The sequence below is a fragment of the Cyanistes caeruleus genome, chromosome 3 (assembly GCF_971803275.1).
Source record: "Cyanistes caeruleus chromosome 3, bCyaCae1.hap1.1, whole genome shotgun sequence".
Taxonomy (NCBI): domain Eukaryota; kingdom Metazoa; phylum Chordata; class Aves; order Passeriformes; family Paridae; genus Cyanistes; species Cyanistes caeruleus.
Window position 1 is genome coordinate 38,758,094 of NC_141703.1, and position 27,367 is coordinate 38,785,460.

At 38.6% G+C, this 27,367-nt stretch overlaps 1 protein-coding gene across 9 annotated transcripts in view; it reads right to left on the reverse strand.

The window, feature by feature from the left end:
* The window catches only part of PCCA (propionyl-CoA carboxylase subunit alpha), a 300,758-nt gene that overhangs the window by 54,509 nt on the left and 218,882 nt on the right, over positions 1 to 27,367 (reverse strand). For all 9 annotated transcript variants that reach the window (XM_086880805.1, XM_086880804.1, XM_086880807.1 and 6 more), the window contains 2 exons: positions 17,172 to 17,270; positions 5,318 to 5,371 (listed from right to left, as the gene is read on the reverse strand). In XM_086880805.1, the coding sequence (XP_086736931.1) occupies positions 5,318 to 5,371; positions 17,172 to 17,270 (153 nt within the window). The remainder of the gene's footprint in view (positions 1 to 5,317; positions 5,372 to 17,171; positions 17,271 to 27,367) is intronic.

Below are 27,367 nucleotides of genomic sequence, written 5' to 3' on the forward strand. Positions count from 1 at the left end.
ATCAGCAGTGAGAAAAGTTAGTATACTGGCCTGTAACTCCTAAGATTACCTTAGATACATAACTAAAAGAAGAAAATACAGTAAGACAGGAGCAAAGGCTAAGGCGAAGATTTTGAGGACTTGCCTTTATGTAAAGCTCTCCATTTCTGACTGCCATGAACAGGATATAGAACTAACAACCCTGAATGCATATGGAATTTCCCCTTGCCAATCTATCTCAAAGTATCAAAACCCCCTTAAACTCATTAATACTAACTGTGATTACTACTGCACTAGAATATATGCTAGCCATGCTAAAAAGTACAGGGCTTGACAGAGACTACTTTTCCTAAATCCAGTATTCTCGGGCTGGAATTTGCAGAACTGGTTGCAGTGATGGGCGTCAGGAATATTTTAAATGGGTTTGCAAAAAGACTGAAGAAAAGGACATGTAGTATCAACAGGCTTATAGTAATTATAAGTGAGCATAAGCTACCACAGCAAAACTTCAAATGTTATGTAAATCAAAGGTGGCAAAAAGCACTCCATTGGTGATCAGCAATGGAAAAGCCTCCACTGAGATGCATCAATCAAGAAAAAAGTGCTAGGAAACTCAGAAATCAACTAAAGATGGCTTGACTCTTAAGCCAGAGTAATTCCAATCTGTTCGTTGTGGTTTCCTATGTTGTGTTCCCCTATACTGCTATGTAATATACTGAGCAGTATGTCATGTATGTGTTCTTTCATCACTCCTCAGAAGAAAAAATATAACAGTTCATATTTCTGCTGCGATGTTAGAGAATATCAAAGAAACAGGATAAACGATGTGCAGAGGATAGGGACCATCTCTTTTGAGGAAAGTGATCCATTGGGTCAGCAGAGCATCACTGTCAAGCATGGCCTTCAGCCCAAAGCTGACAATGGCATTACAGACACGATGGAGCCAGGCTGCTCATTATCTGAACATACACAGCTTCTTTATTTCTAATTCTACACACAGTCTAGAATACGTTTAATGCTTGCACAATAATCTGCAGTTCTCTATATACTCACAGCTTTCTTAGTGTTAAAGGCTGCCTGCCCAGACGTATTTCACTGCTGAAGTCCAGCTGGGAGGTCTGAATAACCAGCAAATGACTGGGGCCAGCAGTGGGCCAGCCAGAAACATTCCTCTCACGTAAGAGAACAGAAGGTGGAACGAAAAGACAAAAGACACAACAGAAAATGGAGGGTAATTAGAAAGACAGGAATGAAGGTTGGACTTGAGTCTTCTGAGTACCCAAACACCCATTTCTTTGTATTGAAGAGGGTGAAGCAGAAACTCAGTGTATGGATCTTAGTGTTTTTCTATAGATTTTATGTATCTGTTTTATATGATCTTTACATCTAGAGAACAAGTCCTGTGAGGAGCAGCTGAAGGAGATGGGGTTGTTTAGCCTGGACAAAAGGAGGCTCAGGGGGGGACTTACACACTCTACAAATGCCTGAAAGGAGGTTGTAGCCAAGTGGGGACTGGTCTCCTCTCTCAGGTAACAAACAACGAGAGAAAACTGCCTCAAGCTGCACCAGGGGATGTTTAGATCAGATATTTAGAAAAATTTCTTCGCAAAAAAGGTTGTCAAACATTGAACAGGCTGCCCAGGAAAGTGGTGCAGTCACTGTCGCTGGAGGTATTTAATAGACGTGTAGACACAGCACTTGGGGACATGGTTTAGTGGTGGACTTGACAGTGTTGGGTTAATGGTTGGAACTGATCATCCTGGAGATCTTTTTACAATCTAAACAATTCAGTGATTTTATGTTTTTGACAAACCTACTTCTGTGAGCTGCCTACACACAGGAGACACCCCATAAAGGACTGCTTCCTTATTTCCTGCACTCTTGCTTTTGGGCACAGTTTTGGACATTAATCTGAATCATGTACTATCTTGCTTCCTTTTTCTTTGTACAATATATAGCACAACCAGATTACTTGCTGTTATGGTAATGTTATTAATAAATACACTATCTGAATAAATCTAGCATGAAGTGGCAAAATAGCAGGACTCCATCAGCACATCACATCTAGTGACATTCATCAGAGGGGACAAATGAGCAAAATCTCATGTAAAATCTCAATTACAGCAATAATCCACGATCTCCTCTGCAGTAAGTCAGTGAGGATTCAAAATGCTATCCTCACAAGAAAATTAAACCAAACCAGTGCAATTTCCCATTCAACAACTATTTCTTACAGCTACAAAGTTGGTTGCTCCTCAGGCAGAAACATCCTCGTACATCTTCCAAAAGTGCAAGTCCATATCATATCAGAGACTCAAAACCCTCTATCAAAAAACAATTTGGAGAAAATAAGCTATCTAATGCCACTACAGATTGGAGAGAAAAGAAATGCTCAAGTAGCAATGAATTTCTACACATGATCAGAACCAAAAAAAAAAAAATATTATTACAAATCCATGTAGACCCCCAAGTGATACTAACAGTATGCACTCAAAGCTATGATATCACTGCAGAAAGCAACATGATTTTTCCTGTTCTCCTCTAAAATAACAGAAATATGCCGCTACAACAGGAACATTCATCTTACTGTCCAGATGTTTACCATATGCTATGCAGCAAAATTCATATTATACTGTTGTCTTTCATCTGCAATGCAGCCTTCTCTGTCCTCCACCTAACTAACTGGAACTGCCAGGATATTTCTAATAGAGAAGCACAGCTTTCACTTCCCCTCAGAGTGTCAGCTGCCTTCCTAAAGCAGGGCTTGTGTTTTGTCAAAATTCAGCAGCAGACTTGTTTCTACAGCCCAATGTCAAAAAATCAAGCGAAGCCATTTATTGAAGCTGATGCCTTCCTGACAAGCCAGGCAAGCTGTGCTCCTTACAAGATGGCTCTAAAAATATATTCTGCTGGACAGGTCAGTGGTCTGTGCACTCTATAGCTCCATGCTGCCTGCTACCACTGGAGTGCCATCAACATTTGCCCTGATCAAAAGGAACACAGAATGCTCAGTTATCCTTTATGTTTGCTACTAAAAAAAAAAAAAGTAGAGAACTAACTTTGCAAGCAGTTTATTATGATGATAACAATATATTGTAGTAACTATAATAGGCAATCAAGACTCTTTTGCTGCTAAATTTTCCTTTCAAACACTTCCTAAGTCAACTGCACTTAGCAAGGCCTTGATAAGAAATAAATAATGGTGAACTCAATGAAGTCCCTAGAAATACATTTTAAGATAACATTTTCTTTGTTTGAACATTTACATTTGTGTATGCGCACATGTATACATACACAGACTCTGCATCTGTGTGTGCAACAATTTGTGGATATCACTGTAACTTTCCTCCCATTACCTAAGCTGAGTATATTATGTGTAAATCAGAACAGTACAAGGATGTTAAACAAGTGAAGGACAAATGAAAAAGCAGGACTTAAGGGAAAGGAGGACAGTGGGCTAGAAGAACTGAGAGAAGCACAAGCACAGACTGGATTCTAAGGGGAAACTATGGATTCTACTGGTATTGGAACAAACCCTGGGAAGAAGACTTCATTACTGTTTCTCTACCCTGATTGCTGAAGTTGTCTCTCTGGGTTTGATCAGCAAGACATGCATAATTTATATTAAATAAAATAATCTCAGAGTACTCAAGGCTTTTCTGTTTAGTCCTCCTGAGAATTTTAGCTGTAATCACATACTTCATTTCCCCAAATAACTAGGATTCAATAAACACACATGAGCTAGTCAGTAAGATCTAACATGTATTACAATCTATTAGCTGTTTCATCATCTTTTTTTTTTAAAGCTAAAAGCACATCAATTCTAGTCCCTCTTTTATAGTCTTTTCCTGCTGCACAAGGCCCAGAACATGAGTTCTGGTCTGTAAGTGAGACTTCGAGGCACTTCTAACAAAAGAATACAAAATATTTTCATATCTGATTTGAACAGTTTTAATATTTTATGTCACTAAATACACAATCAGAATTTTCCCTGCTACAGCACCCACTTAGAGAGAAATCAATTAAAATTAAGTCAGTATTATCAAGTTGCATTTGTGTTTGTATCTTATCTACTTGGAGTAATTATTTCCTTCTCACACAAAGACTATCTGATCAGCCACCTAGAAGCACTTTCACATACACAGGTTGCAACTCCAGAGCTGAAGCATCATCATAAATACAACAGTGCAGAGCAAAACTTCATTTTTATGTCTTTATGCTACTGCTACTCTGCTTGTTATTAAGACAAAGAAATATAGACAAAGATGTATTTATAGGAGTAATAAATATATGGGGCACTTTTCATTTCTAAAAACAAACATGTAAGGTAAAAACATAAATGCAAGGTATTCTTGTTACATTTACTTTTACCATGTTACACCTTACCAACAACGGCTTCATAGAACTTGCAGAAAAACTAATCACAAGTAGAATGAAAGCATGATCATATGCAATCCTAATCACTTTATGTCCAAAACAAATAGTGCACAAAGATGTTAGGACTAAATTCTAAATGGAATATTTCATTCCTAGGCTTTTCACTGCTATTATCACTACAGTGAAATCTATTAGCAGCAAGCAGGTCAACTCACTTTAGAGGATACTTCAATTTTTTTTCGTTTTCAGAACTATTTTTAGATGCATACGGAACTTGGAAAAATTCAGTGGCAGCATTTCAACCATGCAAATCACAGAACTAGAAGCTGCTTCAATCACATGTATGTTTATAAGCATCCATGACCTAACACAAAACTTGTGTATTATACATGACTCTCCCACAGAACAATTTTATAGAGTAAATTCTGTCTAGTGATTAGGATTTTAGGCATCCTCCTATCCAGCAAACAAAAACTGAGAGAACTACGGAGTACCAAATCTGGTTAGAGTGAGAAAACAACAGCACTCTTTGCATTACTAAACAGTTTTTCCTCAGACAGTTACTGGGATATCCACTCTGGAATCCAGGGGTGTGTGATACAGTGAAGCAATAGAGATCAGAAAGTTGATGTGGTGAGGAAGACTGGGATTGATCCTGATGTGCACCAAACCTCAGTATATTGCAATAAGCTTACAAATCTACAATCAGCTACTTTTAGATCCCCTCTAAATGAAAGAGATGCAGACTTGAATCAATAAAAAGGTAGGACACCGATAATGTGCCTTGGAAGTTAGCTTCATTCAGCCTACATTCACCTGCTAAACTCAGAATATTTACACATAATACTGACCCCCATAACTACAAGTGTAAATGTACTAGAAGGGTAATTTAGCTACTTTCTGCTTACATTATGTTCTTCTACCAACTTAACTCTTTTCATTACAGTTATTACATGCTTACCACTGTGCCTAGAAACTGAATGCTTGTCTCTCCAGAGGCATTCCGAGAAATCCGCTGAAAAACACAAATGCAAGAATTGATTAAAATTGATTAAACTCAAAATTTGTAACCATTCCATTTTCTTTGTCACATCACTGTAAAGTAATCAAAAATAACTGAATACATAAATCTATACATAAAACAGATAAAATAATTTCCTTCAACAGAAGTACTTGAAATCTAAATCATACTTCATCTCAGATTTTGGTTTTAGTTCAGTCAATTCAATAAAATTTATTTTTGAAGGACAATGAAGGCAAATATGGCCAAGTGCAACACAGAGCAACCTTGTGCTTGAATGTCATGAATAATGAGGCTTCTGTCATCTCTGTGATTCTGTATTCCTGTTACTCACATTTAGTATTATCTTCATTCTCTCCTAATGAGAGACATTTTAATCTCTTTTTAAAATGCAAACCTCCGATGATGCTACTTTGAAAACAGAAAAAAAAAAAATGACCTTATGAAATGTCTGGTCACCTACTGTGGTTCAGGAGTTGATTGAAGTTATTAAAGAGTCTTCAAATATTACATTGTCAGTAAGCAGCAAGACAATGCAAGAGAAAATATATTACTGGTTTCATACAGTATTAAACATTATTTAAATATGCAAAACATATAAAGAATTCTTTCTTCCTGTGAATCGTTTTCTCCTTCAGTGTCAAAAGTTTTTTCTCACATTTCATTCCTACTACTTAAGCTATGGCCCACATAGGTCCCAGCTCAAGGAACACAGCCCTCATTTTAAACAATGCCAAGTATACATAAAAGTACTAAAGCACAAATTTGAGAAGATGAGCATTATTGCAAAGAACTGCACAGAAATCTCCACACTTTAAACAAAAAAAATCATAATAACAGGGCTGCAAATAATCCTGAGAGACCTTCTAGCCTAATGCTCCCAGCAGAATCAAAAACACCGGCGTAACTCCCAAATGATGTGTTTCTGACTCATTTTCAAAAGCTTTCAATTGCAAAAATTTCAGTCTCCCTAAGCAATTTATCCAGTGTTCTGCATCTTTATCATAAGGAAGTTTTTTCTTAATATTTGATTAAAAATAACCCTCATATTAATTTTCATCTTTTTCATTACACACAGGAAACACAGATTATTCCCTTCCTTTCTACAGCTACCTCCAGGTATATGAAGAGCCCTGATCATGGCTCCCCTAAGTCTTGTCTTGTGTAGATCAAATGAGAAAGTGCTACAAAACAATAGCCAGATATCCCCCGAAACAATTTTAATAGCAATAAATTAAATCCTGGACCCTTTTCACTAATGGTGCATGTTCCTCAGCTACACTTTATGAAGTAATAATTACTACAGCCCAAACATGCTTATTTTTTGACTTAACAGGTCACACACTGACATTGCAATCTGTACAATCATATGAAAACAAAGGGTGATGTGCCAGAGCCCGACATATTTCAACAATAATGATTAATGGAATGGAAAATATGGGAAATAAAATTTCATACAAAACCTGACGTTTACTTTTATAAAGGAAACAGGAATATACACTTTTCCCACAGTCTAGGATAAACACAATCAGGTTTTGGAAACCACAAAGAAGAACAAAGTACCGGCTGCCTACAATGAATGGACCGCATGCCAAAACAAACAAGTCCCAACCACTTGATAAGCTGTCAGAAAATGGCAAGCCGAAAAAAATTAAAGGATTTAATTTCTTTTTTTCCTGGAATGCCCTCCACCCTCGTTAGAGTTCTGTCACTTATTGTGCTACCCTTTTGTCCGCTTTCAAGGGTCATTAGAGACCTTTTCATGTCCTAATAAAAATTCCATTTTTTTGGCTAATCTCCCTGTCACACAGAAAAACACAACTTAAAAAACAAAACAAAACAAAAAGAAAAATAGAGCCTTTTGTCATTTTCTTTAAAGGCTTTCAGAGTAATTCCAGGTATCTTGACAACTTGACTTACTTTTCACAACTGAAAAGAAAATCATTAAAGTATTTCTTCACACAGATTTTTCTTTACTTGCAGCCAAATAAGCTAGCATAGCAAAAACCAAGCCCTTTCAAAAAGAATGTAATAACTTTAATAAAGCCAAATAAATATGTATATAAAGAAGGCACTTTCTAAAGCCTCAGCCTCAAGAGAAGACAAAGATATCAGCAGCATTTTTCCTGCCCTGACACTGTTGGAGCACACTGGCATCACACTATAGTAGTTCCTCACTGCTACGGTTTGCTGTGTCCAAAACACAAAGCATTGCATTCAGTGTCGATTACATTTGAAGTCAGTGGAAGCACTAAAATCTATCTCTTAAAATAACATCTGGGGGGCAGTGGGAGGGAAATAATGGGGAAGGTGAAGAAAATAGTTAAGAAACAGAGGGGAAAAAGAAATTTCCCTCACGGGTGTATGTAAAAACCAAAAAGAAGAAAGAAAGGTAGAGAAATTCTCCAAGTCACAAAACATACGTTACAGCAAGACCAAAAAGAAAACTGCCAGGCTTTTGAGAACAGTGTTACAAAAGAAGTCAGAACATTATCATAATTAATGTTTCAAATTACAGTAAATAAATTTCAGCTATTAGATGTGATTAGATTTTTCTGAAAAGAGTTATTTCTGTTCCACTGGCAGGCTTGTGTTTCTGGGATTTGTAAATGTAATTGATGTTTTCAAGAAAATGAAAGGACATGGTTAACAATTACTCTTTTATTTCCCACCTCTTTAGAAAAAGGACCAGTCTCCAGTTTCTCTTGCAAAGTTCGATATTTACATATTCTATACCTCATAATAGATGGTTTCATATTGCTTGTGATAGCAGGAAAGTAATCAAATAGAGGTAAAAATAAAGAATAGCTAATTATAGGCATTGTCATTGCTCTCCTAATAAATTGCAAATTATTTGCTAGGAGGTTTACACCAAAAAGGCAAGGGAAATTTATCATTTGTTCAAAAACAAAGCATCCTTATGTGCTTACCTGCCAATACAGTAAAATTACATTGTTGACATAAATTATGCAATCTTAGATATAACCAATTTCTTTTCTGGTTGATTCAGAGCACAGAGCTTCAGATTAACTTAATTAGTATCACGTGAGTTAAAAGTGTATTTTTCTTTCCTTATGAGAAAGTAATAAGCTAACTCAAATCTGAAAAAAAAATCAACTTCAAAAAATCCATCTGCAGTCTCAAAGCTGTCAAATGGGTGTGTTACATAAATATTATATGTATTTTTACACACACAGGTTACAGTATGTTATACTGCATATGCTATGTATATACAAACAAAATGCTTATGCACACATGTAAAAATAGAAAAGTGTATACAATCATACAAAATGTGTTTGATTCTCCTCCTCTAGCTTGTGTATGCTATACCACAGTCATTTTACAAATAATCATTTTAATCTGTAAATCCCAGTAAATTAGAAGATGTTAGTGTGATATGACTTTAAATTCTTCTGCTTTGCCATAGAAAATTATTTCCACTTAGTTGGGTATCAATGATGTATTCATTGTAAGATGCAGTAGGGTTAAAATCAGCTTTGCATTAAGCCTGTAATGGATGAGCACTAGCAGATAAAAATGGTAACAACCTTTACATGAAGAAAGATAAAGCAGCTCAAGAAAACATAAAATATATAGTACTGAAAGACATTCCTAATTGACATTATTAGACAACAAGATCTTAGAATATTTTCCACAAATCTTCTGGTCTCTAAGACTGTCCAAGTTACTAGAATGGACAGCTACAGAGAAGGAATGATACAAAAACAAAGAAACTCCAACAGACCAAAAGCAAATTATTTTTTTTTTACTTTGCTTACAAATGAAGAAGTAAGCAAAGACTGACCCAAAGTCAGAATTAATTTGAACTGGCAAAGGGAATTAGATAAATACATACACAACCTTCTCAAACACAATTTGTGAAATGAAAGTATAAACTGGAGACCATTTCTTTATTTCTGGAGACAGAAAACACACAGATTGTTACTCAGCCTATGTTTTTTGTAATTTTTTCAAGCTATGGCATGACTACTCCCAGTTGGATAACATGCAGCAAACTACCAAACCAAAACCAAAATTACAAGCCCAGAAAATTTATGGATAGGCTACAGATAAAATTTTGAGCAAAACATTGGTAGTTTCCCAGCATGGTGCTGTTTTTCAGAATGCAGAATTTCTTGCAGCCCAGCCCCTATTGCTTCATTTCAACTACTCACTAACAAAAATTCTGAACATCTTATGCCAGGAATTTCAAATGGAGGATGCTATCCACTTTTTGGTGAGTATTTATAAATTCTTCAAAATTCCACCTAACAAAACACAGGCCAGAATCATCCCCAGGTAGGTTTAATTAAAAAACAAATGATTCCCACAATAGGGAAGTCAGGGACAAAAAACCCCACATTATTTCACTTTGTTAAGTTCTAACAGATTACTTTCCTAATACTTAATCTATGAGATTTTCTGTACATGAGGGTGCTTGGGCATCTGGAAAGCTCCATCTTCCAACCATGTCACTCCTACCTTCGGAGTCCCACGGTTAGGTCAGAAGGGAGGAAAAGGCTGCAGACATAGCTGTGAAACCTTTAAGTCATCCCCTTAACAAAAAGGGGTGATTAATTTAATCTTATCAGTCTCCTTTTCTCTCTCCTTCTAGAAAGCAGAACTTCATTTCAGCACTGCCTTTCCACCATGCAAAATCCCAGCTGAGGGATGTAATCCCAGACTATCAATGTGACCAAGATTTGTATTATGCTGGAGTCTGTCTATATTGCATTGCATGCTCAGACCTGTTCACCCTCACAAGCCTTTCCACTTCAGGAATGACCCAACTTTTTCACAATTAAACATTCTGCACTGGTGGTGCCATCATTTTCTCCCCTTAGAGCACGGAAGTTAGTCCTCCCCTTACAGATGGGAAGTTATCTTGATTTTGTGCACTGCTCTACCCTTAGCCATTACCAGCTTCAGTTTACACTTTTTAGTAAATAAAGGCTCAGTGAGTTGTTCTTCCTTAGGGCATGCCCACATTTCCCGGGGTTCTTACAAGGGCAGCAATCATCCAGTGGGGAAAGAGATAATCAAGTGCTTTATGTGAAGTGTTTTGACTTGTGAAAGATACCTAAGAGTGATGTTAGTGGCACTGTGCTGAAGTAGTCTTTCCCATTAGAAGGAATCCTACCAGAATGCTGAAATTCTGGCCTCCCCTGGCACCTGGTGCAAGCTACCTCAGTCCCTTTCCAGGGACGAAATAGAATCTGTTCCCAAACAGTACAAATATAGATGTTAAATACAGGGTGAGTGGCTTACAGGGCATCAATCCACACAGGTAATTGTGCAGGTGCAGTTTCTAAGAGGCTGAGGCACTGTATCACTACTTTTTAAGAGTTCTCTTAATGCCTGGGATTCAACTGCAGTAGATGATTTGGGAATTTCTGTCCTCCCATAAACAGAAAAATAGAAACACAGATCCTTCCCAATATTTCTTTATGTGATTCTTTATGTCATCCAATGTGACTGTTACTTGTTACTTCTTTATTGCAAAATTTTTTTTTACTACTAAAACCACTTCAGGTATGCTACTACCTATACAGAGAGAGCCTTCTAAGTATGTTCATGTGTTTCTTTAATCCTCTGAGACGGGTAGGTGTTACAAAGAAGTAGATGACAGGTCTTAAAACTAACAAAAAAATAAAAATCAAAACAAGATAAACAAACAAAAAACCACACAATCCCATCCTCCCCAACAACAAAAAACCCACAAAAAACAAAAACAAAACAAGCAAACAAACAAACAAAAAAATTCCACAGAAAATACTGTTTGTTTGGTGTTGGTAAAGAATTAATCTAAAGGCCATTTACTTCAACTCAATATTTACAACAATACAATAATTAGGCATTTAGTCTTCTGGGTGAACTTCTAAAGTTTTGCTGTTACAACATTAAATCACAACATGCCTAGAACTTCTGGAAGCTTTACCCTTGTTTTGGCATGCCATGATACATCTTGCTTCTGTAAGGGGGGAATTATGCAGTCAAAATGCTGCCATGTGATTCAAGATCTGATAATGTCTGTGACTGCCCTGAGAAAAATTCCTGACAGGATCCATAGTCCTTTCTCACTCTTATGTCCCTCCTCTTCCTTCCCCTTTGCTCTCTGAATGTGTTACCATGATCAAGAGAAACCTTTCTCATCTTTCAGGGTTTAGAGATCATAAAACTATGTTTGTCAGCGATTGAATGCTTTGGTCCTTGGACACATACAGAATCCTCATAGTCATTCATCCTGAATATTGTTTGTCTTGAAAATGTATAGCTCCAAGAGGAAATAAAAAGGGCATAAGATACCATGACAACTAATGTTACTTGATTAACATCTCAAGTAAGACAGAATAAAACTAATCCCATTTCAGAGGGATTGATGGAACATATCAGTTGATCACTCCTTTCCTTTATGAATGAGAAACAAAGTATAATCATTTTCATTAAAGAATTGATAAAGGTAGTTCTTCTAGCTGTAGCTTTTATTCCCTTTAATTTTTCCCTTCCATTCAGATATTCTGCACTTGAACCATGGGCAAGAAGTCTATACTAGATTTGGCTAGGTTACCAATAAATGGAACAGGCTGCAAAAAAAAAAAACAGGCAGTGAGCTACAGGTTAACCAATGTTGGCCATCAGGAATTCCGTGCTGGGGCTCACACTGCATTTTCTCTAACCCAGAAGTACAGTATGTGGGTATAGGATAACCAAATGTCTGCACATCATTCTGAGTCCTTCTTCTGGAGACAACCTAGCAAGAGTAATTTTGAAATCATGGTTAAAGGACAACAGCAGAGTATGTGCAGTAATTGCACAGCACTAAAAAATGGACTGTCAAGCAGTCATGAACACTGCTCACTAAACCTTCCCAAAATAATTTCCAGGAGTTAAGAAAATAAGTGTTCTGAGGTAATGGTACTTTAGATTGAAAACCTATATAATGTATCCTGTCATTATCACAGATTACATCTGAGATCTCAAAACAGCAACATGACAAAAAGGTAATTTTTCTTATAAAAGTAAAAAAATTACACATATGAAAAAAGTCTCTAAAGAGTTGTAGGAAATGAATACTTGGGCAAAGGCTTTGTTCTCCTGTCAGACATTTCCCCGGAACAAAGATTTCATAACCTACAGCATTCTCATTTTTTCTGTTATTATAGACCAAAATAATAATCTAAAGAAACATTGTATCAGAGAAGCACTTATATTTGTCATACCCCAGGATACAGAATATACTACTCCTGCTGCAATTGTTGATGCAATAAATAAATTAAATGAAAAAATAAGTGATGCCATCACCAGAATCCCTTTAACACTAAGTAGAGAAAGGTCCCCTGATAAATCTTCATCTATTTCATTCACAAAAGCACTTGAAGCTTGAGACTGATGATTTCATCTTTACAGGATCATGTTCTTGTTTAGCAACTCCATTACACTCTTAATTACACCTTACAGTGACTGATAAAGACCTCTTCACTGTAGAGTTTGGGATGCCCAACAGACACAGAACAGTTATGCTGGAAGGGACCGCTGAAAATCAGGTAGTCATATTCCCTGTTCAAAGCAAGGCTAATGTCCAAGTGGTACTGAACTGCCCAGGACCTTGTCCAGTTGAGTTCTCTCTACATCCTACAGAGCTTCAGTTCATCAGAGACTAATTCTCTGGAAGCCAGGAAATACAAAAAAGGAAGTATCACCAGTGCTACTGTAAAATTGCTTTGCTGAAGGTGCAAAAAGCCACAAAAAACCTTCTAGGGTCTAGGCAGAATGCCTACACTACCTTTAGAGGTAGAAGGTTTCATAACAGCAAGAGAGCAGAGCTGTGAGCCCAACACCTTGGCAGTGAAAAGGCTGGGTACATATGATGGAACTAAGGGGTAGAAAAGTATTGGCAAAGATGGTGACAAACAATTCAGACTAAAGCATTCTGTGGTTCTGGATCAGCATGTTTTTGCTACAGGGAACTATCTGCAAGTAAAAGGTATTTAAGGATGAGGTGAGTATTTGATGGTGGGATCAATGAAGCACAGGAATCAACAGCAGTAAGTAATTGTAAAATTTGTCCATGTAGCATTGCCATAGAGCAGCCTCAAAATCTGATAGGTTGGAGGGGTGTTTTTTGAGAACTTGCCCAAACACAAGTAGCTGTTGCTTTGAAGATCTCCTCCTAGAAGCACTTTTTCCTTGAGCAACCTGCTCACCCTGTGGATATCTGGTCTTCCTGTGCAGTGTCCAGCAGAAGACACACACTTGCAACCTGACTAGTAAGAACAGAGCTGCAGTTAGGTTGAAGCCCATTTGATAGACTGCATGGATTCCTTGATTTATCTTGAGGTCCCCTTAGAGTCTAGTTCCCATAAGGAATAAAAGATGTTCAAACTCTAGAGAAAAAGACAGTTTATTCCTTCCTTCCACCTGTTCCCCAGTTCACACTGGGAGACAGAACAGGTCCTAGACAACTTCTGCAGGCACAGGGCTCAATGAAATCTAGTTTACTTGTACATAGGAGGAGAAACAGAGAAGTAAAAATGCCCTAATCATCCCAAAATATGCCTGTTGTCTTTCTTTCAACTGTCATTGCTTTCCAAGACACCATACTGAGCCACCATTCTCCCTCCCAGTTTCCACTGGAATTCTTATTTTTCCTTTCCCCAATTCAAATCAACCTCCACTTTTCCACTTACTCTTCACAGGATTCATTATTAATTTTTATTCTAAATATTTCCTAAAAGGTGATAACATATTCAAATCCTGTTTTATATATATGAGTATTTTAAACATGCATTTGCAATTAATAAAACCCAATCCACTCAAATCTGAGGAAGGTGTATTGGAACTATATTTTCTATAGTTCTTTGATTTTCAGCAAAGGCCAAGTCCAAATTCATAACATAGCTAGGTGTAAGCCAAATTCTAAGTCACTAACATTTTTTGAAACAAGTATGAAAAGCCATTTTGGTGAAGTATTTCTGTACAAAAAAAGTCATTTGCTTGGTGAACAAAATCCTACACCAGGATGTAGGTCAAGCCTCAACAAATCAGAGGTAGAGTTTAGTCGTAAGTAGAGAAAATGCTGAGAAACCGGGATTAACTGAGGAACTATTAAAAACAGCCACAAAAAATCTCCCATGATAAAATCTGAGTGCTACAAGAAATGCCCACACCCGCCATTCCCTGGAGACTGTACCTCAGAAATCTCCTGCTCAAATGATCCCAAGTTTTCACCACGTCATCGCTTTGTATAACATCCTATGGATTTCACAGGAACCCAAAGCAGCACAATGATTTCAGAGCCCTTATGCTGCAGCCACAGGACCTGCAGTGTACCCCAGGGTTCTGGTCCCCTCTCATCTGGGGACCTGGCCAGGCACTCTGCAGCTCCCATCTGCTGCACACAGATGGGCTTCCTCACACAGGAAACAAAAGCAGGAGGAGGGGGGCTGCCACACATCCTTGCTGTGCCCTGGTATGCCCTAGACAGACTGTGACCAGGGCATATACTTCTCCTCAGGCACTCAGGTCCCATACTCTAGAAAATGTGGGTTTTAAACTCAAAGGCCCTTCATAACTCTGCAGCAGAGTTGGTGTTCTGCTTTGCTCCAATTCTCATTGAGCCTTTAGCAGAGGAGTGAAAATAAAGAAGTGTGCTTAATAACTTATTTTTAAACATGCAACAGATATGCAAAAATTTGAATGCCTAGACTATAATTTACATAAATATATTTCAAACCAAAACATTTTAAAATTATTTATTCCCTGTTTCTATGCTTAAGTGCTTTGCTAGAATGTGGCCAGACTGCAGGGCTGAGCCAAAGGTGCATAAATCAAACCTTCAAAGAAATAAAACATACACAAAGATTATATTTGGTTGAGCAAATTTAGAAGAATTAAACCAAGTATGAAGAAAAATTAGATTGGCTGAAAATTAATACAGCACAGCTGGAATTATTCAATTCATCCATATTTGTTGCTTAAATGGCTCTAGGGCTAAGTTTTGCAGAAAGAAGATGCTTCAAGACTCAGGGGTCAATTGCTTTTGGAGACAAATTGACCTAGAGGAACACACATGTCTAATTTGGTTCTTGCAGTGGGGCAAGTCTGCAGAAATACATAACCAAAAAAGCAATTTTGATTCCAGTGAGTGACTATCAGAGGTCAAGTTTAAGGTTCCCATAAATTTACATATATACACTAAAAGATTAATAACTTCTCAAGCTACTCAGTTTCCTTGCTAAAAGCAAAGGCAGATAAAATCTGAGAAGGAAACAACATATGTGCTTATTCCACATTCTGTTGGCTAGATACCATGCAGTCAGCTCATTGCATGTTGCTGTGGCTAGATCTGCAGTACTTCATAGGGTTTTGTCATACTCTGGGAGTGCAAGTAACACTACTGCTGGCTCAGCTCCTAGAAAAAAGCTTCTTCAGATCATATGATCATTAATTTTGAAACTAATTTTATGTGCCAATTCAACTATTTTTAGCTAAATGGTGTTACTACTTTTACTTATATATCGACTCATATAGTAATATAGTTAGCAATGAGGTCTTGTGAACAGTTATCCATTCTAAATGTAATGCTTTTCACCTAGGCAGGTTTTATAGATTCATACATTGGTATTTTTCCTGTTCAAAATTAGGAATGTACTTTGTAAAATGGCACAAAAATGGGCCAGTATTAAAACAGTAAAAAAGAAAGACACACAGAAAAATAGAAAATTATTCTAGATATACTCACTCCTTGAAGCTGGCAAAAACCTCTCAAGAAATCTGCAGAACTTAAATCCAGAATTTACTTGGGAACATAATGAAAATTTCACTCTCAGGCAATACTAACCTTGAAAGATATAGTAATTTTTTATTTTCAAGTTGCAGTCTTTTAAATTCAATCAAAACAAATATAGTATTTCCAGTTGGTAAGGGTAATTTTACCAGGAGTATAAATGAAAAAACTAAATTCACACATTCTAAATTATGAGAAATCTGACCATTGTATCACTGATAAATGTACAGGAAATAGATACCATTGTATGCAGAAAAATACTTTCAGTATGTTTTGATTTTTTTTTCATTATTGCCAGGATCAATAGATATTTCTAAATAAATGATATGTCAACACGTATATAAGTCCTGACTGAGATTACATTTAGAAAAGCATTTTCTGGTGTGTGGAGTTCTGAAGGAAAGAAAATACAACCACTTAAAGCTTTTCAGTCCTCTTTTCTTAGAGCCAACCTAGTTTGGGATGTTTTCTATGTTTATCTTCTCAAGTCATGGAACTGATCATATTTCTTGTAAGTATAAAAATATATGCTACATGGGACATGTGCCCTGTGACTTTCAAACTGCAAAGGCCCAAAAGTGTATCACTCACACCATTCAAAATTTTAGTGTAGGTTTCCATGTGGGGTTTTGTTGTGGGTTAGGTTAGGAAGGAGTTTTTTTGGTTTTGCTTCGGTTGATGAGATTTTTTGGTTTGTTTTTTGCAGTAAACCATTTCTTATTTTTTACACGATTAAGAAATTCTGTCTCCTCACAAGCCACTAAATAAAGACAGCCTATAAGCTGCGGTAAACTTCTTTCTAAATAAGGAACTTCTCTTTAAAGGCAAGATACTCAAAATTCTAGATAAATAACTTTGAGTGCATCCAGAGCTTCAGTGGAGCGAATTTGTGTCAAAGTAGAAACATTCTGCTGTTTGTACAATATCACATAATTTTTATGATGCAGCAAGTTTAGCCCCCATGTTTCAGTATTATTTGTATGCCCAAAGAGCCTTTGGTTAGATTACCTGTATAGTCCTCTGAGTGCCATCAATGGTGACAGACAACAAGGGTGAAGCCAGGTTCCACTCGCTGGTCACATTTAGTTTCATCCCATCAACTTCCACCTGTTGTGACACCAAACAAGGCTGTTACTATGAAGACAGACAGAAAACTGATCTCAAGTTCATTACTGCATACAAAGCAGCAACCATTTTAAAACAGATGGCTCCCAAACAACCTGTCATGTTTACTGCTTCTGCCATAAAAGACAGGGTCCAACAACAGAGTCTTCCAGCTATCTCTGGGGAGAGGTGAAGGACCTGTGAACAGCTGCCTCTGAGTAGCAAGGTTTCAAGTGATTTCCAGCAAGTAACAAACAGCCATCCAACTTTTAAACCTATCTGGACATGCTACATTTACTGCAATTAGACAAGTAATGCATATAAATTCCAGTGACACCTTGCAACCCACACAACAGGGCTTGCATATAATATTCTCTCCAAGGACCAAGGAAGAACTTTTCCTATGCTTCTAATGAAGGGCTTTGCATTGTTATCTTAATTAATATGAGGCAGTAATTAATTCTTCGGCACTTTGCCTGGAAGTCTAGAAAAACTTTGCAAATTCTGACATGTTTTCTTTCAATATACAGCTGATCAGAGAAATACAATTTCTGACTTGAATGCCAATATGATTATCCAGAAAGTGGGTTTTTTCAATCATATCATATTCATTATACAAAAAATTTCTAGGTGAAAAGAAATCATTCTGGATTCTGAAAAAAGTGTAGATCAGCATAGCTGTAATGACACTTCCATCATTCTTCTGTTGTATTATACTGTTTTAAGAACACACATCACACATTCAACACTATAATAGCCTCAGAAAAAGAGATGGTTATAAAAAATTATTACATATGGAATAATATAATTGGTGATTAATATTTATGACATGTTTTGAACACTCCTCATACTATTGAAGGTAGATAACTATTATTTCAGTTCTATAATTTACTATAAACAGAAGAAAAATCATGGTTGGCCAATTTCCTTCCTGTCTCAAAATCTCCCAAGTATTTTCTAACCAGTAAATTTCAGACAATAGTGATAATGATACAACTATTGCATACATTCTCAATAAACTAGAAAAAAGTTCAATGCATATAGAATAAAAGCTGAGCACGCCTTTTGAAAAATGAAACTTATAAAGCCTACTCTTTTACGTCTCAGACTTACCATTATTTGATCTAATAATAATAAGAAGCAGCATCTTAAAAGAAATCTATAACAGAGAAGTAAAGAGGAGCAATGTGTAATTTGATAAATTTATTTCAGTTAAGAAGAAAAAGTTCTGGCTTAAAAAAACACTCTAATTTTATAGACCTCAGTTTAGAACACAAAGTTTATCTTAATGATACAATCTACACTATTTCCATGGGCTTTGACTATAAATAAAGTTACATGTAAAGAACAAGAAGAAAAACAAGTCATTTATAATGGTTCACCAATAGGCCAGATTAGCTGGCATGCTTCAGGTACTTTACACTGCTTCAGTGATGCAAACCAGCCACAAACCTGGCTTGAGTTAAACCAGACCTGCAGCTGGTTTGCATTTCCAGAGCACTGCAGAGCAGCTGGAACACTCTGGTGAACCCAGCTCACTCTCAGCAAATGTGCATCAGCAAATACTGTTCTCTTTATTGAGAACAGGAGAAACATCTGAAAAAGACTTTCCAAATGGAGAAAAGCAAATCCAGCACTCTGTCTCTACCCTCTTTGATTACCAACTGAACTTTGGTAAGGCAATTATTTAAAAAGTTCTGTCACTATTGCTAAAACCAGAGAAAAGACTGCCTGCATTGAAGTCTGGGTCTGAAAACATCGTTTACCATGTGTCTCCGGGGGTAGAGGTGAGACAGCGTCAAAGCAGACCAGGCTACTGGTCATCAAAAAAACCTTCAAGTACACACCATACTGCTTGTGGCAGTGTAGGATTTACATGCAGCCTTGGAGAAAATCTATAGCTGCTATCTACAGTTCTAGCAAAGGCTGTTCTAGGGGCAGGACACAAGTCAATACCTCCACAACAAACTCCATTTAATCATTAGCTCTTTTGTTACTGTACAGATGAGCAAAAGAGGAGTAAACCAAGTATGTCACAGCGGTAAATAACCTGTCCAAAATCCTTCAAAAGGGTCTACACAAGTCTCACTGTTCTTGATTCCAGATGACATTGGTATCAAAACATTTCTGGTGGAAACCACCCTGAAAGGAGAGGGCAAGCAGATGCTAAGTCTAAACCAACTGTGGCACTCTAGGCTGCTTATGTTCAATACAGAAACCAGCAGATAATAACATTGCCACTACTGTGGTTTCTCTATTCAAGAAAGAATAAAGGGTCAGGAAAAGGGTTATATGAACTAATGCTTATCCCATAAACTGCAGTCTTCTCACAGAATGGAGCTACAGGGTCTAAGCTGCCTTCACCTGCAGCTCACCATGGTATGTGCAACTGGGGAAGATCACAGAAATCACAGAATATTCCCAGCTGGAAGGGATCCACAAGGATCATTGAGTTGAATTCTTAAAGTTAATGGTCTGGTCTGTACAGGGATCGACCCCACCACCTTTTCATTATTAGCACCACGTGTAATAACTGATGATGCAAAGCCAAGAGAATCCCAAGAAAACTTGGCTATCTATGCTCTGATAGGTAGGATGACAAAGACAGGACATCAAGATACCAGAGCAAATGAACAAGGACTGAGGATAAGATATGTACCATGTAGTTATCATGTTACGTTTATTACAAATGAGGGAAAAGGCAGGAGTGGAGGGGAAGGCGGGACATGGTGTGCCAAAAAACAGATGGGGATTGAAATCAAACCAATACTTTATCTAACAGAGCAAACCTTCTTTCTGCAGCTCAACAGCCAAGCAAGGCTAGCAGGTAGAAACAAAGGAAGAAAGAAGACAGTCGAAGAACTTGTCAGAAGTTTGCATTTGCTTTCATTCTTCCTCTAGCAATGAGTATCATAACTGAACCAAATATATACCGCAATAATAAACCCAGGACCTTTTTGCTTTAGGCTTGTGGGGTTGGGGGTTTTCCGGGTGTAATGGGGGGGGGCACATGGGGATTAAATAATGACATTACATTGACTACTTCCCATCTTAACTTTGTTTCTGTGCTCCTACAACAGCCAAGAACAAATCCCCATTCAATGGATGCTAACACACTGAATGGCAGGAAGAAGATCCTAGTCAATTCACTCCTGCAGTGGGTCACTGTGCTTTACACCACACCTATACAGTCTAGATTTATCCTTAACTACTCAGTTCCAAGTATACACATATGTGTATGTGCATCTACAGTAACTGACTGCATTGCTGCACTACATCCACATGACATAGTGGTGGTGAATTGTTCCTTTTTTAAAAGGTTCATTTGTCCCTATGTGAGGACATAAAACCAGCCACAGTCCTTTGCAACTATTTCCAATTCAAAATCTACCGTAAATGAGGTCTCAGAAAGAAGAGTGACAAGTCCAAGACACAATGCTAGAAAAAGGTCAACAGCTTACCCCACTGTCACAACTTTGCAGACTTTCTCTGGCATGCACCTGAACTACACAAGTAGCAGCCCTTTCACCTCTTGTGGAGTGAGTTCCTGATGTTCAGCATGATAGGTACCAGCTAGCCAATAGTGCAAAGAGCTGCAAAGCATAATCTGCATTCAATTTCCTTTAGCGAACATAATTTGGCATTCTGTGTGCATGTCAGGCAATTAAAGAAGGCAGCACAAGCCTGAGTGTTATAGCCCTGTTAATTTACTAATGCAAAGTCTCGCGTACATCTGGCACATGTCACTTCTTTTCTTCTGGAAATGAAGGTGGTTTTCCAGGAGACTAGAGGGCAGCTGAAGCATTTGTTTCCTGCCTGATGCTTCAAAACATTATGTCTGAAGTTCTTCATGCCAGCCTTGAGTCTGACTAACTTAAGTCTGCTGATTTAATCCCATGGTTTCAATTCTGCCTCTCAGCATGGTGTTTAACTCAAGAGTCCTGGCCCTAACTACTTGGCTATGCCATCCTTAGTCATAGTACGTACAGCTCTTAATTCTACCTCTTGCTACAAAGGAAGTGATGGCATTCTCTAATCAATCAGAATCTACAAAATGAAAAATCACCCTCTGCAGACCTGCCTTGCTGAAGTCTTTCTCTGATCAAGACAGCTGCACATGAAGATGTACTTTTCAGGAAAGCAAACATTACTCTTCACAGGATATATAGGAATATTCACTGTCATAGCCTCCACTGCCTTCAACTGGCAGTAATCTAAGGCACATCCAGTGGGCAGCACTCAACAGAGTGAACCTTAAAAAATCATTCCTGCAAGTAACAGCAAGCATAACTCTTGTAAATGTGAGGTAGCTTATATGTTTGAGGACTTTGTTCAAACCTACATAAAACTCACCTCTTCTGTGGAAAAAGTAACTGTCTAAAGCAGTAGACTGCTTGCCTCCAACACTGGTAACCACACTATCCATGCCAAAACAGCAAGGAGAATCTTTGCATTTTTACAGATCAGGTAAAGCATAGGTATTGCTGCTTGTGCAGAAGAGGGGGTGACCAGAGAACTTGCTGCACAGTGTGGCAACAGAAGGTCCAGCCATAGGCAGTAATATTCAGTAACAGTCTGCAGTGACCTCAGACTAAGCCAAATTGAGCTGAATAAAGCAGCTTTTGTTTCCCAGTTTTCACAAAGTGTATTAAATTCTCATCTAATCTACTGTCCAGCCAATGGAGAAACACAAGGGAATGGAAGAGAAAAGGCAAGTGGAAACTGTCCTCTTTCAAAGCTATCGTCCCTTACTTTTTGCAGTCCCATGCAACCTCAAGAATGTGAGGGAAGTCTTTATGGGGCTGGTGAGCCCAAGACTTCCTTTATAAGCATGATGCATGAAACCTCAGGCACCCTGTTAAATATTTTGCTAGTTTTTCATGTAAAAAAAATATTTCACAGTCAGCAGAAGAGTTTAAACACTATCTTGCATCTGTATTTTCCTGTAGCAAATAACCACAACACACTTCCTTATCACGAAAATTACTGGCTACCCGGAGCCTCTAAGAACACGTGGTAATTTGAAGAGTTGTCTTGGAAACTATTGGGTCTTCTTATACAACTTGCTCTAACTTCCCCACATTGTCTTTAAGAACCTTGAACAAAATCAGACTCATACTTGCCACATTAGGATATAGCAGCAACCAAACAGTACTTCACATGTTGTCATTCATAAATGCAAATGAATGATGCATAAATGCAAAGAAACCCAGTAAGATTTCCCACATGGGCAGTTCTTATTAGTTAAGCTCCTTCTTGTATATGCTTTATCTGCTGTTCTTTGGACTGTATTTGCTAGTGACCCAGTGTTTGACATTTTCCAGGACCATGTCCTGGAAGAGGTGACAGTATACTCTTGTCAAGTTTACAGATGGCACAAAACTGGGTTAAACATTTGAAAGCCCTCTTGAAATCCAGGAGGCCTGGACAGGCAAGAGGAAGGGGCTAATGAAAACTTTGTGAAATTCAAGACTAATTTTTAAGTCCAACATGTGAGGAGGATGAACCCATAGCAAAGATACGCTGTGACCTGACTGGCTCAGAGGGAGCAGCTCTGTGGAGGACTTGAAAATGTGGGCAGACATGTTAGCAGGACGTGATTGAGTCAGCAGTGACTGGCACCAGAAGTTGCCATCAGCACCCTGTGCTGTATTAACAGAGGTGTAGTCTGCATATAGAGGGAGGTCATTAGATCCTTCTACTCAAAACTCAGACCACATAAAATACACTACAAGACAGACATTGACTTTGGTTAGTTTTACAAAGTTCCCATTAGCCCATTCCTCTTGCCTGCCTAGGTCCCACTGGGTGGCAGCATTGCCCTTGACTGCATTGAGCACTTTCCCCAATTCTGTCTTCTGCAGATCTTAGGACTGCACACTTCCACTGCTCCCTCCAGGTATTGATACGGCTGCGGAACACGAATGATCACAATACAGACCCTTCCAGTCCCTTGGTGACCTCTGAGCAGAGTACAAGCCATTAACCATGGCCCACTGAGTCTGACCACTCAACTGGCTTTTTTTCCTGCTGGGTGAGATCATGCCAAAAGACTTATTAAAGTCAAGGCAAATTACATTCATTGTTCTTTACTAGACCACAAATCCTGTCAATTTATCATAGAAGTCTGTCAGGTTGATGCCACTTCAAATGGGATCTCACCAGAGCAGAGAGACAGCATCACTTTCCTTGACCTGCTGGCCATGCTGTTTTTGACGCAGTCCATGATACTACTGGCTCCCCTGAAGCCTCTCATCCTGCATCTCCTCCAAATGCTTCTCAGCATGGCTGCTTTCCATCCATTTATCCCCCAGCCTGTACTGATATCTGAACTTGTCCCAGCACAAGTGCAGCACCTTGCATAAATAAAGAATACATCAACATCCACTAGTCTGGTGTCCAGGATCTGTACCCTGCCAATCTTTTTCTTCATTTCCTTCAGGATCCTAAACAACAACCATTTATTTCATGGCTGTTACAGCCAAGACTATCTTTGGTATCACCTCTTCAACCAGTTCTTCCTCGGAAGAGAGTCGCAGATCTGGGCATCTCAACACCAGTTCACCTATCCAGTACCAGTATCAAATAGCTATCCCAAACATCCTTCAGAAACCTTTCAGCATTCATCCCACATGTTGTCCTTCCAGAAAACATCAGGGTCCCTTGTGACCAGCACATCCTGTGACAGAGATTTCCTTCAGTTGTTTAGAGAAATCTTAGTCTACTTCCTCATCTAGATCAGGGGACTCTACTACGCTATTTTAATTTTTTTTAATTGATCAAGCCAGTGATGTTCACCTGCTCAAATGATTTCCTAGTCTGGACACTTAGCTTTCAGTTTCTCTGTAGGCACAGAATGATTTGCTCTTCCCAAAACAATGGTAAATTCCTAAATAGATGATCGTCTCTTCTCTCTAGTTAAGGATCCTTCTGGCCTCCAAGCACTCACTCTGCCTCTTAAGCTCTGCCCAGTCATATGTGCACACACTGCACTTGCCAGTGCCAGTCCTGGTGCTAGCAGGGTCCTGGAGGCACTGGCAGGACATCCACACCAGCAACACATACCTGCCCCTTTGTCACCATCACCATCCTGGCCCGCATGCATACTGCCACTGAAACACCAGCTTCACATGCCCAGGTCATAGCGGCAGGGAAACCCATACTGAGTGCACTTTCAAGATGACTGCTCTCAACTCAGTGAAAAAGAAATTAATGACTTAGAGTCCCTTGGGAAACCACCCTTATTAACAAAGGGTCCAGAAAGGCTGGACATACTTTTAAGATGGAAATCTTAAAGGTGCAAGAGCAGGCCATCACTATGCACCGAAAGACAAGCCTGTAGAGAAGAAGATCAGCCTGGCTGAACAGGGAACTTTTGCTGGAACTCAGGGGGAAAAAATGAGAGTTTATGACCTTTGGAAGAAGGGGCAGCAAACTCAGAAAGAGTACAAGAATCATGTAGAGAGAAAATTAGAAAGGCGAAAGCTCAGCTAGAACTCAATCTGGCCACTGCTGTGAAATATAATAAAAAGTGTTTTTATAAATACATTAACAACAAAAAGGAAGGCCAAGGAAAATCTCCATCGTTTATTGGATGCTGAGGAGAACACTGTAACCAAGGCTGAGGTACTTAATAGCTTCCTTGCCTCAGTCTTAAACAGAAGAACTGGTTTTCCTCAGGCCAAGCAGCCCTTGAGCTGGCAGTCAGGGACAGGGAGCAGAGCAGAGCCCCCCAGTCCAGGAGGAAGCAGTTTGTGACCTGCTGTGCCACTGAGACACCCACAGCTCCACGGGGCTGATGGGACCCATCCTGGGGCACCAAGGGAGCTGGTGGAGGAGCTCACCAAGCCACTCTCAACCATTTATCATCAGTCCTGGTTCACTGAGGTGGCCCCAGGTGAACTGGAGGTTGGCCAATGTGATGCCTGGATAAAAAAAGGGTTGGAAGGAGGATCTGGGGAACTACAGGCCAATCAGTCTGACCTCAGTGCCTGGGAAGGTTATGAAACAGATCACCTGGATATGATCACTTGGCAGGCACAGCACAGCCAGAGCATCAGGCCCAGCCAGCATGGGTTAAAGAAAGGCAGGTCCTGCTTGACCAATTTGGTCTCCTTTTATCACCTCCTTTGTATGAATGAGGGAAAGACTGTGGATATTGCCTACCTGGACTTCAGTAAAGCCTTTGGTACTGTTTCCCACAACATGCCCCTGGAAAGTCCAGTTTTGTGCTACGGTCTAGCTGACAAGGTGTGTTCGATTAAAGGTTGGACTCATTGATCCTGGAGATATTTTTCAATCTTAATGAGTCTATGATTTTATAGAATTTTTCTTCCTCCTTAAAATTCCACATGATGAAATTCAGTAGATGGATGCTTCCTTTAGCACACTTAAATGTCTTAGAAGTTTTGCTTATCACAAATACCAATGGTCTAAAAACCTGCAATATTCATTGCCAAAAAAAGTGCATGAAAGAGCATATAGGACAGAGAGAGACCCTGTGGCCAACATTGTGGTATATCGACAAATGTATAAAAATGTCATAAAAAGAAGTTCCTTTAAGCCTAAAACTGTAAAAATTGAATTCACTGATGCTTATATGACAGCATTTTCTTTGATTCAAATTAACCAGCTGTTTTATCTCATATTTTCAGTTATTGACAATATATTCACATCAGATTAACAGATTGACCTTTTTTCTTTTCTTCAAGTGACTGTAAGGTTAGCCTTTTGGACTTTTGAAGTGGTTGGCCAGATGCTTTCAAAAGGAAGTTAAAGTATGTGAGTTTCAATCTCATTAAAAAGGCCCTTTTTTTTAAACAAACTTTCCTTTTGTTCATATCAGCACTTACTTTTTTAAAAGACCCCAAGAGAGAGTTCCAGTCTATAGATCACTTGTCCTGAAGAAAGCTCTGTTAACTATTTATAGATCATGTCCTTTTGTACCGAACTAGATCAAGCAATTTATTCAGTGCATGACTGCAGGAGAGAAATTCATTTGCTCTAAGTGTCATCAAGGCAGCCTTTTACCTGCTATGAACAAGACCAGATGAGCTGAATTGCTGGGCTTTTACTTCAAATGCACATTTTGACATTGTGTGGGGTGCCATCATAACTTTCAAGTTTTCAAAGTATTAAGCACATTCACAGAATGGGCAGTCCTCAATCACAAGAGCAGCAAATAGCACATAACCACTAGAATAAATCAAACACATGTGCACACATTGAAATTATCTCTCTTTTCTTTAAAGTAGCACTTATAGATGCAAATTACCATTAGCTGCTTTGGTAGATCTCACTTTAGAAATGGGAGCATGCCAGCATAGAGACCAAGGAAAAGAGCACACAACAGGCATCAGCTCCTCAGCTTAACAACAACAGAATCAAAACAAAAGGAGAGGGAGAAGTGATGGCCTTCATCACCCCTAATCAGCAAGGGCTTTCTTCAAGCATTCACCAGGGAAGTGATCCTCTCTGCAAAACCTAGTAGAGAGGCTGTATGCAACAAAAACACTTCACTGCAGCAAATGCTTTGTTTTACTCCTTCAGTTTTTGTTGCGGAGTCATTATTAAAATGACATCTCTTACTTCTAACCTGCCTGAGCACTATGGCTACAAAAAGGGGTGGGGGGCAGAAGTTAAAAATACATCAAGAAAATGAAACAGAGATTAAAAATAATTGACATCTGCTGGCAACAGTTTCAGACACAAAAAGTACAGCTGGTTTGGGGAATATGGGCGTCTATTATTATTGGATCAGTGTGGAAAAGAAGATAGAACATTACTTGCTTTCCTTTTCACTTTGCTCTACAGAGACAAATGCCTTGGCTCTGCCCAGCTAAGTACACTCCAACCTGTCTACAGATATTGCTTCTAGATGGCTGGAAAATCGTGCAGGTGGTTCAGTATTGCTACCATGTACATACTGGGCACTTTGAAATCTGCACTGCACTTAGCTTTCCTTGTTTGACAAAATAATCTGTGGAATATATTCTTGTTTTCTATCTTGAAAACATAGCATAGGCATATCATAGGGACCAGTGACAAGATCTGGGTGACTAGGAGCATTATGCTGGGAGCTAAAAACACATCTATTAATA